The sequence below is a fragment of the Coenobita brevimanus genome, chromosome 57 (assembly GCF_032717465.1).
Source record: "Coenobita brevimanus isolate Jiangsu-jjx chromosome 57, ASM3271746v2, whole genome shotgun sequence".
Lineage (NCBI taxonomy): Eukaryota > Metazoa > Arthropoda > Malacostraca > Decapoda > Coenobitidae > Coenobita > Coenobita brevimanus.
This window is the reverse complement of record NC_137010.1, coordinates 21,462,626-21,477,743: the sequence shown is the minus strand read 5'-3', so window position 1 is coordinate 21,477,743 and position 15,118 is coordinate 21,462,626. Positions and strand designations below refer to the sequence as shown.

The following is a 15,118-nucleotide window of genomic DNA, read 5'->3' as shown; positions in this document are numbered from 1 at the left end:
CCGGCAGTTACATCTCAAGCTAACCTAATACTTTACACTTGTAGTCACGTTACGAATACACAAATATAAGACGCTAGGATATGTAAAAAGTATAATAAACATGCTTCAGCAAGAAAATAATGCATTATAACATTGACAATAAAACAAAAATGCCAACAACGGCCATCTCAGGCCTCTTGCGCTGGGTGTTTGCATGCGTCCGTGTCTGTGTGTTTGGGTGTGTATATGTCTGTGTTTTTCAGTGTTTTTGTGTGTGTGTGTGTGTGTGTGTGTGTTTGTGTGTGTGTGTGTTTGCAAAGCAGTGCACCCAACACAGGAGGCCTGAGGTGGCCGTTATTAACGTTTTTGTTTTACTGTCAGCGTTATAATGCATTAATTTCTTGCTGCAACATGTTGATAGTTATATTCTTTTAACATATCCTGATGTTTTTTGTTTGTATTAGTAGAGAGACCAAGAGTGTTAAGCGTGAAATCAGCTTGAGATGTAACTGCTAGTTAAGAATGACAGGTGGGGTGGGGGGTTGGGTTGGGGTATGGGGGATGGTCGGGAGCTGGGGTAGTGGTGGGTGGAGCTCGTTTCGTCTCCCCCTCCCCTCTTCCATGGGTATTCTGAGGTAGGATGGGGGCACCCCTGGACAGATATTAGTGAGCATGAGTGTATCTGTACTGTATCTTACCTGTACTGTATCTAATACTCAATAATGTATTTTATGAAATAAAGTCTCAAGTTTGGTACTATTTCATTTGTTTGACCCAGAAAAGTTCTAAGAGTAACATTTGATTATCCAGAAAATTCCATATCCGGAATGGAAGAATCACCATGCATTCCTGTTAATCGAGCTTTTAGTGTATATGGTGTCTTTGCATGTTGTAATGCCTGTCCACTATTGTCCGTGGGTGTGTTCCAAACATATATATATACTGTATATATATATATATATATATATATACTGTATATATATATATACTGTATATATATATATATATATATATACACACACACAGGTATATATTTAGATATATATATGTACAGGTATATATATATATATATATATATATATATATATCCATCCATCTGTTCATCCATCATACAATCCTACATTGCCCCATGAGAAGCGTAGGAGCCCGGGGCTAGGCAGTTGGTCCCGACATCTAAGATGAGAGTGACCAGCCTCACTCATCCCCGAGTGGCATTACGTGAGCAGTCAACCCCGACCACCCCTTGGATATAAACCTTCACCGGCTCAATCCGATTGGAGTGCAATAATTACCCACTAAACCACCAGGCTCCATAATTTGGTTATATGGTTACCACCCAGTGTAGTAAATGGTTTCCTGGTGCACAGGAAACCATTTGGCTTGTCACTCAGTATAGAGTCACCCACAGGCTGAAGGAAGTGGAAACAATGAAGGAAAGAAAGATAGAAGAGGGAGTGTAAAGTCACCCGTAGGCAGAAGGACAAGGAAAGAATGAAGGAAAGAAAGACAGAAGAGAATGGAAGGAAAGAAGGATGGAGGGGAAAGGGCAGACACCCAAGAGCAGCACTACATCGAGTGAGTGGATGGTGAGCGCCCCCACCTACCACGATATATATATATGTCCAATCCTACATTGCCCCATGAGAAGTGTAGGAGCCCGGGGCTAGGCAGTTGGTCCCGACATTTAAGATGAGACTGACCAGCCTCGCTCATCCCCGAGTGGCATTACGTGAGCAATCAACCCCAACCACCCCTTGGATATAAACCTTCACCGGCTCAATCCAATTGGAGCGCAATACTGTAATTACCCACTAAACCACCAGGCGCTATAATTTGGTTATATGGTTACCACCCAGCATAATAAATGGTTTCCTGGGCATAGGAAACCATTTACTAAGCAGGCTGGTCACTCTCATCTTAAATGTCGGGACCAGCTGCCTAGCCCCAGGCTCCTACACTTCTCATGGGGCAATGTAGGATTTTTTTTTTTTTTTTTTTTTTTTTTTTTTTTTTAACAGAACGGAGGAAGGAAAAACAAATGGAGAAAAAAAATTATCCATACAGCAGATTACTGGTGTCCTCTGTTCACAAAATATCTGTAACAGTTAGACTTGAACAGTTGTAGGTTGAAATTTGGAGGAAAACAACTCTGGGGAAGCGAGTTCCAGAGAGATGCAGTTCGGGGAATGAAAGAATTCTGAAGATTGATGGATGGATGGATGGATGGATATATATATATCTATATCTCTCTCTCTCTCTCTCTCTCTCTCTCTCTCTCTCTCTCTCTTTATATATATATATATATACAGTATATATATATATATACAGTATATATATATATATATATATATATATATATATATATATATATATATATATACAGTATATATATATATATATATATATATATATATATATATTTATATATCCCAACGCCCTAATCCCGCAAAGGGTGGACGCAGACAAAACGCCTCCAAGTTGCTCTGCCACCCACTATTTGACTACCCTCCCCCCAACTCATCCCCCCCCTCATATACCTCTCATCCACATCCCTCCACCTCATCCTCGGTCTACCCCTCCCTCTCCCTCCCTCCACCTCACCTACATACACCCTATTAGTCAGTCTTTCATTCTCCATTTTCTCCATATGTCCAAGCCACCTCAGTGGTGGCTTGGACATATGGACAACGTTCCTTCACTTATTTCGTCAACCCGTCCCTCCATGTCACTCCACATGCTCCTCTCAGGTAACTCATTTCCACTGCTCTCACTCTTGACTTGTTCCCGTCTTGCAAGGTCCACCCCTCACTTCCATACGTCAGGGTAGGGATCACAATACTATCATGCAGTGACTTCATAACTTCCATACTCACCTCCCTATTTCTTATCACTGCTTTCAGTGAACCAACAACCTTCCTTCCCTGCTGTACCCTTTCACACACTTCATCCCCCAAAGTTCCATCCTTACTCATCACACTACCCAAGTACTTGAATGCACTCACACATATATATATATATATATATATATATATATATATATATATATATATACAATAAAACCTCTACTATCTGATGTAATAGAGCCAAAGGCATGTCCGGAAAGTGGGCCCCTGGCTCCTGGACTGGTACTTAAGGACCCTAACCCAGCCTAACTTTGAAAGCCACCTAACTAACTCCCTACCGGACATGCATAGCACCTATTTAAACATATTTAAGACCCTATTCACACCAATAATGGACATAAAGCATGTAATAAATGAAAAGGAACCATAGAATTAGGAATTAGAAGTGACCCTTAGCCAGGGTACTAACAGCACGTCTGTGGCCACCTTCTGTAAGGATTTGGCAGTGGTAAAAATGCTCTTGAAGCACGTACAGTAATCCAGTGTTGTGCTGCACATAATTCTTTGCACTGTGAGTTATAATTGTTTAACACTGCACATTGTTCTTAACTGCACCATGCCAGTTTCAACCACCAGCTTCAGCTGCCACTTTGCACTCCACAGTTGATCCTTTGCACTCTAAGTTTTAATTTCTTAACACTGCACAACACTGTAAATTCCCGTGTGGTCTAGTGGTGAGGAATTGCAGTTTATTCACTGTTTATTCACAAAAAAATGAGCACGTGTGCTTCCATTGCGATGAGCATCTACTCACGATCGAAGTTAGGCAGTAACTGTTGATGTCAGGGAAACAGAGTTGCCAGATCGCAACGGCCACATTAACAAACTCCTCAGTTTTCATTAGTAAATTTAACATTTCATTACCAAACTCTTAAAGCTAGCATTTATTCTTCATTAATTATATTTACAAGTGGAAATACATGTAATCACTCTCCTTATAATTAACAGCAGGTTGATTATTTTCATGCTATGTAGGCTAGCAGATTAATCAGAGAGAGCAAACAATCCACCATCTCCATCCTGTGTATCCTCATACATGTGAAAAATCCATTTGGTAATGCATTATTCTGATTCATTACCAAACGAATTTTTCATTACCAAATTGGCCCACATTTGGTAATAAAAAATACCAAATGGCAACCCTGACAGGGGAGGGGGGAGGAAGGAAGGGGTGAAGGGGCCATGGTGTAAACCAGCTGTTCGGCGCCACACGGCAATTTCAAATTATGGGCAGGAAAAATTCAGATTTTTTTTGTTTTTTGTTTTTTTGGCCATTTTTGGGTTCTGAAGGTCCAGGCCCACATGTCTGGTAAGTGGGGTGTCCGTAAAGTGGGCGTCCGGATAGTACGGGGATTACTGTATACAGTGAGTCCTTGATATATGAAAGGGATAGGAACCAAAAAAAACTTTCGTAATGCGAAATTTCGTATATCGGAACGATTTTCCCCATTGAAATAAATAAATGGGGGGATGCGTCCCAGGACCCCCTCGGACCCCCACCTAAACTTCACCCCCCCCCCCCGTTAAGAAGTAAGCAATACCTATATACAATTGTAGAGAAGCAGGTGGCCATATTCTTGTATATCTCCTTTTTCTTTGTCACAGTTCCAGTGGTGGAAACAGCAAGTCCTAAAGCACGCCCAATCTCCGAGACTCCCTGCTCCTCCTCATGGGGTCTTATAATTTCCAATTTCCTTTTTATAATTGGAGTACAGTGCTGCTGCTGCTTTGCAGCTGGCTCCCCCAATGCTGGAGATGATGCAGGGCGCTTGGGAGGCAAGGCGAAACAATACGAACAGGTGAAGGGCTGCAAAAACATCCTCATGTACAGCGAGGCTGTAAGGAGAGGAGGGACGTGGACTCAACTGAGAAGTGCGCAAAAATTTGTTTACCAGAGAGGGGTTAGTTCGTTTTCTTTCGGTAAGCAAGTGCGGTGCTATGCACCGTGCCCATTTTGAATTTTTTCATACAGTATTCCATTAACCCCTTCATAGTTGCCGGCCTTGAACAACACTTCACTGTTTCGGTGTGAATGACGTTGAGTTAGGGCATTATAAAAAACTTCGAACAATTAGGGGAAGGGAACGAAGGTCACTGGTGTGTGTAGATGACCCGAACTCTACCATCTCATCAGTCAGGCATTCTCTTCACTCCATGCTGATGTTTACATGCTTATGTTACATGCGTCCTAATTTTGAGTAAGTTTCTTTCTGCAAGAGAACATAATTTACCACCCTCAAAATAGTCAGAAAAATATAGAAGACAAACTAGAGGAATATGAACTGCATTGGTATGGTCTTTAGGCCGTATGCTTACACGAAAGATTATGGGTTTTACAATTTTAAGTGACGATATGGAACAAAAGTATTTGCTAATCAGAAAAAATTACTCTTTCGTCCCACATGTTCTCGTACATTAGCATTCAGTTCCACATTCTTTGTTCGGTATCACTCTTCCCAATATATTTTGGACTGACTGAGCACAGTTATTTCTGCTCCCTAGAGTTAGTGTACATTTACTGCTCATTCTTTTGTATGTTCTTATGTGTATGAGTGAAAGAGAGAGGACTGATACAAACAATAATGTATTCCATTATCCCTTTAATAGCTGCTGGCCCTGAACAGCGCCTTACTGTAGTGGTGTTAGTGACGTTGAGTTAGGGTGAGCTATAAAAAACTGCGAGCAATTATGAGAAGGGAATGAGGGTCACTGGTGTGTTTACATGACCCTACTCTTCCACCTCGAGCAGTCTGACGTTCACAGTTCACTTCGTCCCAGATGTTTTCGGCCGATGAATACATGCTGATGTAACACGCATCCTAATTTTATTAATTCTTACACGAATCATAGCAAATTACAGGATGGGATTGGGGGGGGGGGAAGCCGGGTGTGCCAGACGAGTCTTTTCACATATGTAAGAAAAAGAAATTGATTTTAGAACTTCGAAAAAATGGTCCCAAGGCCGACCACAGTAGCACGCAAATATCTGAACCCACAGCCATTGAGGGGGCTAAACATACGTTTTACTTTAAGCAGTAAAAGCTCCTTACCAAATCAGTTCTTCCTGACAGTCTGTTATATTTTTCAGATTATTTCTGGGTTGGTAAATACAGTAAACATTTCTTATTAAATCTGTTTCCCCGTCATTTTTAGCTGTTCTGTTGTGAAAACTCTAGTTTATTTTGTTAACATAGTGGCGGCAAGGACTGTTCTTCCCTAAGTGTTTAACTCAACCTGGCCTAACCGAGCTTATCTGTACCTGATAATTTTAACCTAATGGGCCTGATGGAGTCCCTCCTGTTGTCCCCAAGAACTGTGCTTCTGTTCTTACACCCTGCCTAGGTAAACTCTTTCACCTTTGTCTATCAACTTGTACCTTTCCTTCTTGCTGGAAGTTTGGTCTCACTGAGCCAGTCCCGAAGAAGGGTGACCATTCCCAACCCTCTAAGTATCATCCAATATCTTTAACATCCTGTGTCCCAAAGGTTTTCGAGTTTGTTCTTAACAGAAAAGTTTTAAAGCATCTTTCCTATCACAAGCTTCTTTCTGATCATCACATCAGTTGGGTTCTGTCAGGGACGCTTCACTGGTGATCTTCACACCTACATTTCAGACTCCTGGTCATCCTCCTTTTGAGACAGTGGCTAAAGCTTTGCCATTGCACTTGACATCTCAAAGGCTTTCGATCGAGTCTGGCATAAATCTTTAATTTCCAGACTGCCCTCTTATGGTTTCTATCCTTCTATCTGTGCCTTCATCTATAGCTTCCTTTCTGGTCGTTCTATAGCCTCTGTTGTAGACGGCTATCGTTCATCTCCTAGATCTATCAACAGTGGTGTTCCTCAGGGCTCTCTTCTATCACCAACTCTCTTCCTTTTATTCATGAATGACTTTCTCAGCTTGCCAACGGCCATACCACGTTGAGTACACCGCTTCCCGTCCGATCAGCGAAGTTAAGCAACGTTGGGTCTGGTTAGTACTTGGATGGGTGACCGCCTGGGAACACCAGATGCTGTTGGCATAACGTTCTCCCTACGTGTCAAGTGGGGTTGGTGGAGGATTAGTACCCCTCCCTGTAAAACAATTAACTCTAAGCCCTTGGTCACCCCGTTTGGGATACATGGCGTCTGGCAATGAATGAATGAATGAAAACTTTCTCAGCTGTACATCTAACCCTATCCACTCATACGCTGATGTAGTGCTGTGACTTCCCTCATGGCTCCTCAGTGCTCCATACCCTTGTGTTCTGACTACTGTACCTAATTCTGCATGATGGCTAAGTTTGGGGCTTTCGTGGTGGTGTCAACTTTAGGTGAGTATGATTGCGATTATATTATGTTCAGTATTACTGTAGTATATGTCCAGTATCAATACTATGTTGTATTTTATGCTTGATTTTAATCTGTTGCTCATGGATAATATTGTTGGATCTTGTATTTTATGTTTGATTTTAATTTGTTACTCATGGGCAATATTGTTGGAAAGCTTTTAAGATAGAGGGTCAAAATGGTTGGCTCAGGGTGGTGACTTATTATCCAGCTCAGTGCTGAATGGATAACCAGTTAGGGCTATCAGCACAATATCTGGAATTTTGCACTATCCAGTGTGGGGAGATGATTGAGAGATTACTTTACTGTACTTTTATTTGGGTCTTACAACTTCTAAGCATCCTCAGCCTGCCTCAGCAAATTCCGGTAGTGTTGCTGAAGTGCCTAAACATTATCATATCACTGTCACCATATCATCTCACAATCAACATCATCAAAAGCACAAACAAGTAGAGGGAACAAGGAAGAGGAACAAGATGAGGCAACAGCATTCAGATGGCAGGTGCCACACATAGGACATTATGTACCACTGTACCATACACTTATTAAATATCCACTTTGTTTTCATTTTGTGTACTAACATAAAATCAGAGTGAGTTAACTTTACACTGCAATTGCTCAATTCCATTATCATTTTGGATTTTAAAAAGTTACTTTGTATTTTGCTTACAGTGCAGTGACTGTGGCTGGCTTCCATTCAGTTACCGCTATGCAGTGAATGAAAATCAGACCCCATGAGAAGTATACAGGCGGCCCTCCACATTCGCGGATTCAACTTTCGCGGGTCTCGCAAGTTCATGGATTGCCCCTCTGTGGAGCCAAGATTCTGTTCGTGGCCGCAAAGTGTAGCAGTGCAGACACTCGTGGGTCATTTCTTGCCAAACCAGGCCTGCACCAAACCACCGTGCTCCTTTGCCTCTCCCTCAGTCTGTGTCTTGCCACTGTCGTGATCACTTTGCTGCCTCCACGCTTCCACACCAAACCTCCCGTAATTTCGACATTATGCAGAGTAATTGTGCTCTCACGTCATCAAAGGTAACAAGTGCATTGCTGTGCTATTAGGTGAGTGAATTAGCGCCTGATTGTGCGATTTACTCGTGAAAACTTTGTCCCACATGTGTCTGTGTTGTCATGCAAGCATGGCAAGTCACCAGGTACATTACCCTAACTTAGTACAGTACAGATACAGCCATACCCAGTCAAAACTTATTTGTTATTAAACTTTATTATACACTTAGTATGTTACTATTTGTGATATTTTATGCAAATTTTAGGTCCCAGATATTGTTTATTAGGTACAATATGTGCACACTTACTTACAGGGGGTGATTTGCGGAGGCATTTACAGGAGGGCGCATCAAACATTCGCAGAAATTCCACATTCGCGGGGGTCTGTGTCCCCTAACCCCCACGGATATGGTAGGGCGTCTGTACTCCTAATTCATGAAGAACATTCGTGGTTTTAGCTTTTCACGGTATTTTTAACAACCTGACCTCTGCGAAAAATAAGGGATTACTGTGTGGCTGACATCCCCCTTTGCCTCTGGAAATTGGCTGTGAAGCTTATTCCTAAGATCCAGTACCTCACACACATACAAACACTTGCTGTGGCAGATGTACAGTACAGTATTGTTTTATGCTAGGATTATCTAATGTATGACTGATATACAGGTAATAGTGCAATCAAATAATAAATTCCACACTCCGAAGTTTGCACTAACTAGCACTATATCTGAGTAATTAAAAAATATGGCTGGGTGACAATAATGCCAGATCAGGAATGCACACTTTTATATTTATATCTATCTATCTATCTGTATTGACAAAAATTATTCTCAGAATGGGTATATTATAATTTGTATTGCTGGGATAATATGGGCAGTATTTTGTGGTATTTTATAAATACAACCGTGCTAACTGTACTATTCCTCTCACAGGACACAGAATTGGTAAGGGTGAAGGGTTTGCTGACCTGGAATATGCCATGATGAGATCAGTGAATGCTGTTGATGACACCACACCCATTGTAACAACTGTACATGACTGCCAGGTCTGTCATTCCCTTTAGTCTCTTTGTATCATGTATATTTATATGTTTTTGAGCATGAATTATAATTGATTTATGCAAAACTTTCTTTTGCCATTTACATCATTCATTGGAGGTGACACACCAAAATATCCTGTTACATTACATATAGGACTCTTATCAGCATCTCCATTCAGGTCACCCATCATACACAGTGTTACTACTTGGCATTAAATTTAATACTCTTCTCAAGTACGTTACTCAAAAAAAACTACAATTCTCTTCCATATCCATGTTGCCTCATGGTGCCTATATTATAATCAGTGTCACTTTCGCCACTTTAGATTTAAACTTGACATATGCAGCTTGAGATGATACTTGTATTGTCTTTCTGTCCTTTTCACCGATCATCAGAATACAAACTCCCATATTCATAGTCCTTTTATATTCCCATATTTGCAGTATAGAGTTGCGTAGTTTGTGTAGCATGAAGGGTTGTCACTTTTCATCATCCTCATCATCCACAAGCTGGAAAAGAAAAACACAAAATAGAAGAACAATCCTCAATGTACCAAGTGATATTCACCCCTGAAGTGTTATATACATACAGACCCTTGATGACTTGTTTTGGGATCCAATACCAGTACCCAGAGATTAGAGACAGCAAATGCTACTAGTGCTGTAAGTTGGAAGGCAATATCTGATTAATATCAGTATTGGCAGTGGTAGGGATAAAGTATCTGATAATCAGAGTTATAGAATTGGCTGAGTAACTGTGAAAAATAATGTTTGTTTTACACAGTGACTGTATACTCTTTGTATTCTTTCACTTATTTCCCCACCTTTTTTTAGGTGTGAACTAAGGATGGGATGATTCTCCAATAATATAGCCGCATCCCACATTCTGTTTACTCACTTAATTGTCAAAATGCGTGAACTAAAATGTACAAAATATTTACACCATAATATCATATCACTATGGTTAGAATGTAACACAAACAATTCCTAGACAGTAGTCCTCTGTCAAGGTGCTGTGTTGGGGGTGTTCAGAGAAGGAATGCTCTTCCAGGAAGCATGACACTCACGGAAGTGAAGAATGCTGTGAAACAGATGAAAAATGGGAAAGCAGCTGGTGTGGATGAGGAGTATGCAGAGATGATTAAGTGGAGTGTAGAGAGCAGAATGAAGTTCTTGTTGGAGATAAGTAAGATGGTATGGATGAGTGAAATTGTCCCAGTAGAGTGGAAAAAGGCTGTGATTGTACCCCTGTACAAAAGTAAAGGTGAGCAAAATGAGTGCAAGAATTATCTTGGTTTAAGTCTGTTGAGTGCTGTAGAGAAGGCACTGTATGTTGAAGAATTATTTCTGTACAGAGAAATCAAGAGAGATATCAGAAGTCCTAGTGACTGATGAACAGGGTGGCTTTAGGAGTGGCAGAGAATGTGTAGATCAGATATTTACAGTGAGACAGATAGTGGAGAATGCTTGCAAGCAGGACTACAGGCATACCCCAGTTTAACAGTGCAATTGGTTAAATAAAAACCCATTGCTATATGGGGTATCTTATCCCAGGGATAGATTTAACGTGAAGTATAGGGATGCATTTTTGAGCCTTGGTTTTCCCCCCCAACCAAGTCCTAAACTCACCCAAATGAGTCCAAAAAACAGTTTAAAGCCAATCTACATGGCCTGACAGCTGTAAAAGAAGGTAACCTAGGCCTAAAACCAGTGCCCGTCTCGCTTATACCCAGTCAAGGTCACTGGAGAATGCGATCTCCAGCTCATATTCAAACTTGGTAGAAAAGAAGCAGCAACATTGTATACAATCCCACCATCAGACAGTCCCGAGACAAATAAACATCCGTTAGGCATAATGATAATGTATGAATGATGCAGAATCATCCAAGGTGCGAATTGTTTTAACAGAGAATTGTTGATATTTTGAGGAGGAATTCTCTTGACGGGGAATGCAGTTGATGATACGATTGGGATAGCCTTTTTAACGGCCCCTCATCACGTTGTTTTTGTTATTGTTCTGGTTGCATAGCTCCCTTATTTTCTTCTCTCTTATTTTCCAACTTTTTTAAAAAGTTCCTTTGTACTGTATTTTCAAAGTGTTTTCACTTGAACAGCTTGAATGTAAATACGTGATTTATTGATCGATGATGCGATCGGGATAGCCTTTCCAAAGGCCCCTCTTTATGTTGCTTTATTTACTATTCTGGTTGCTGAGCTCCTTTATTTTCTTATTTTTCAACATTTATTTAGAAGTTCCTTTGTATTTTCAAAGTGTTTTTCCTTGAACAGCCCAAATGTAAACACATGATTTATCGATGTCACAGTTTTCGTCAGTACAAGAAATATTTACTCTAAGTCTTTCTTAAATATTAATATTTATTTAAAATTATGCGTAAGGATGGAGGTTTGGAGGGTGAAGTGCTTGAAAGGGTAAAGCAGGGAAGAAAGTTTGCGGGTTCCTTGAAAGCAGTGATAAGAAACAGGGAAGTGAGCATGGAAGTGAAAAAGTTACTACATGACAGTATTGTGATACCTACTCTGACGTATGGAAGTGAAGCTTGGACGTTGTCGGAAGGACACAAGTCAAGAGTGAAAGCAGTGGAAATGAGTTATTTAAGAGAAGCCTGTGGGGTCACATGGAGAGACAGGCTGACAAATGAGGATATAAAGGAGCGTTGTGGTGTGGGCGTTAGGAGGAATACACTGAGGTGGTTTGGCCATGTGGAGAGGATGGAGGGTGAATGAATGACGAAAAGAGTGTATGTGAGTGAGGTGGAGGGGGGGAGAGGAAGGGGGAGGCCGAGGATGAGATGGAGGGATGGGGTGGAGAGGTATATGAGAGAGGGGGGTGTGAGTTGGGAGCAGGGCAGTGAAATGGCGGGGGACAGGGCGACGTGGAGGTGATTTGTTTATGGCCACCCCGAACGGGATTGAGGTGTCTGGCAATAGATAGATAGATAAATTTAAAATTATTATTATGTACTCCATGATAGGTTAGATGACAGTTCAGTGGTCAAACACATAATATTCATTCTTGAGTCGTGTAATTGTCCAAGCTGTTTTATACCTTGTTTGAAGGGCGAGAATCCATACCCCAAATGGCATTGTTCACTCCACCTGTGACTAAAACACAATAATCAAAGTCTAAAAACAGTTACATGTGTACAGTACATGTTCAAAACCTTCCACAGTGCTTTTCTGTCTACTTTGATCTAGGAAGAAAAAGAATGGAAACAACTCTGAAAATAGGAAGTTATTCTGGAAAGAGGTGCGGAAGTGTAGAAGTGATAGCAGAAAGAAATGTGATGGTGTGAAGGATGTAGGTGGGAGGTTATTAAACCATGGAGATGAAGTAAGGACCAGATGGAAAGAATATTTTGAAACCCTGATGAATGGGAATAGAGAGAGCAGAGCAGCTGTAAACATGATTGGTTTTGGGAGTGTGCAGAGAAGGAATGCAGTGCCAGGAAACGTGACACTTGCACAGGTGAAGGGTGCTGTGAAGTGGCTGAAAAATGGGAAAGCAGCTGGGGTTGATGAGGTGTATGCAGAGATGCTTAAGTGTAGTGGAGAGAGTGGAATGAAGTGCTTGTTGGAAATATGTAAAAAGGCATGGATGAGTGAAACTGTGCCTGCAGAGTGGAAAAAGGCCGTGATTGTGACCCTGTACAAAAATAAAGGTGAGTGAAGTGAGTGCAAGAATTATTGTGGCATAAGTTTATTGAGTGTGCTGGGAAAGATGTATGGAAGAATTATTATAGAGAAAGTAAGAGAGATATCAGAAGTCCTAGTGAGTGATGAAGAGGCTGGCTTTAGGAGTGGCAGCGGATGTGTGGATCAAATATTTGAAGCGAGACAGATAGCAGAGAAGGCTTGTGAGAAGGACCATAAGGTATTTATGGCATTCATGGATCTGGAAAAAGCATACGACAAAGTAGACAGAGAGGGATTGTGGAAAGTTCTGCGTATGTACGGTGTAGATGACAAGCTGCTAGGTGCTGTTAAGAGTTTTTATGATGGTAGTAAAGCGTGTGTAGGGGTTAATGGGCATCTAAGTGAATGGTTCACGATCAGTGTGGGCATGTGACAAGGTTGTGTGATGTCCCCATGGTTGTTCAGTATATATGAGGCGTCTAGAGCCATAGGGGCATCCCCACCAATATACTTGTACTGGTTTTGAGTTAGGTAGGGGAGACAACAGGCTTAACCCTCTTCTCAGTGACAGCACTGGTTGCCATACAAGATTCGGCCTTCTGGACAGTGGTAGAGGGGCTCAAAGTCACGTGGGTTTGTCCATGCTGCCAGGCGAACAAATCAGAGCAGGCAGGCATCTAAGCCACACAGCCCAAACCAATCAGCATTCTCACTCTCTGCCACTCCCCCAGAGCAGCCAATCAGCAAGCGTGTGGCCCGCCCGGTGTGCCGGTGAGGCTTCCCTCCCGTGTTCACTGAGGTGTATGATTATTACGTATTGGAATTTTACCCCATTTATCGTGGATTATAGGTGACAAGATGTGCTGTTGTTATTGGGGTTGAAGGGGGGGTGACAAGATGAGTTCATCACATAGTTACAGTGAGGAGGTGGTGCCTATAACCTCTCGTAAGTGTCAGAAGTGTGTGGAGAAGTGGAAAAAGGTAGAAAGGAAGAGGAAAAGAGAATGGTGAGGGGAGACAGTGGGAGGGGGCGTGGCACCGAGGAGGCAGAGTTGGATGTCGATCTCCTAGATGACGACCCCACCATTTAACCCCCCACTACCCATTCTCAATTTACTTAAGCACTGCACTACTTTTTTTTTTTTTTTTTTTTTTAGTGTTATTATTTCAATCTATTATGGTAGAGGAAACATAATAACTGCATTGATTTCAGTTTTAGTTGTCAAAAACGTGAAATTACAGTAATAATTATTCGTTTATTAATATTAAGTGAACTGGAATCTTCAGTTAATAAAGTTTTGTACATTAATACATTCGTTGATGTTTTTTCTGCTATGTTTTTAAATCCCTACAATATGTTATTATGCCCATTTATAAATTGGGGGTTTGGTTTACTGCCTATTTTGTGGTTACGGTTATTATTGTTTTGTTTTTTTGGCTTTACATGTAGAGCATAGGCGCTGATGATCATTTTGATGTATAAAAGGTTTGTTTATTGCCTTCTGGTTATGACGTTGCCATAAACACAACTTTAAAGCGTCATAACTCAGAAGTACATTTTGGCGCTGATGCCCCTTTGGTTCTAGACGCCTCATATATATACCCTGTATATATGGATGGGGTTTTGAGAGACGTAAAAACACGAGTAATGGAGAGAGGGATGGTGTTGGTAATGAATGATGATGGATGGAATATCTCAAATTTGTTGTATACTGATGATGCAGTTCTGCTTGCAAGTACCGGACAAGAATTTTGGTAGGCTAGTGCAGAGTTCTGCTAATGTTTGTGAGCATCGTGCCTTGAGAGTAAATGTAGAAAAGAGTAAAGTGATGGTTATTGAGAGAGGCAGTGACTCCCATTGTGATGTTAGTGAATGGAGAGAGACTGGAATTTGTGAGAGAGTTCAAACACCTGGGTACAGTGATAGAAGAGAGAGGAAAATGTGCAAAAGAAGTTGAAAGTAGAGTGACACAAGGAAGAAAAGTACCTGGTGCAATAAAGGCCTTGATAATAAACAGAGGCTTGAGTGTTGCAATTGCATGAGGCTTACATGGGGGAGTGTTAGTGCCAGCTTTAATATATGGATGTGAGACTATGGTGTGGCATGAAAATGAAACGTCAAAAGTAAGAGCAGTGGAGATGGGAGTACTGAGGAATGTATGTGGAGTACAGAGGGTGGATAGGATACTAAATAATGTGATTCATGAAAG

General features: G+C 41.2%; 1 protein-coding gene and 1 non-coding gene across 3 annotated transcripts in view; both read left to right on the top strand.

Moving 5' to 3' along the window:
* lost (methenyltetrahydrofolate synthase domain-containing protein lost) overlaps positions 1–15,118 on the top strand; it is a 328,112-nt gene that overhangs the window by 152,103 nt on the left and 160,891 nt on the right. For both annotated transcript variants that reach the window (XM_080274442.1, XM_080274441.1), the window contains exon 6: positions 9,148–9,260. In XM_080274442.1, the coding sequence (XP_080130568.1) occupies positions 9,148–9,260 (113 nt within the window). The remainder of the gene's footprint in view (positions 1–9,147; positions 9,261–15,118) is intronic.
* On the top strand, positions 6,785–6,903 carry LOC145402492 (5S ribosomal RNA). The gene has a single exon (XR_013897787.1). It is a non-coding gene; the product is annotated as a 5S ribosomal RNA (ribosomal RNA).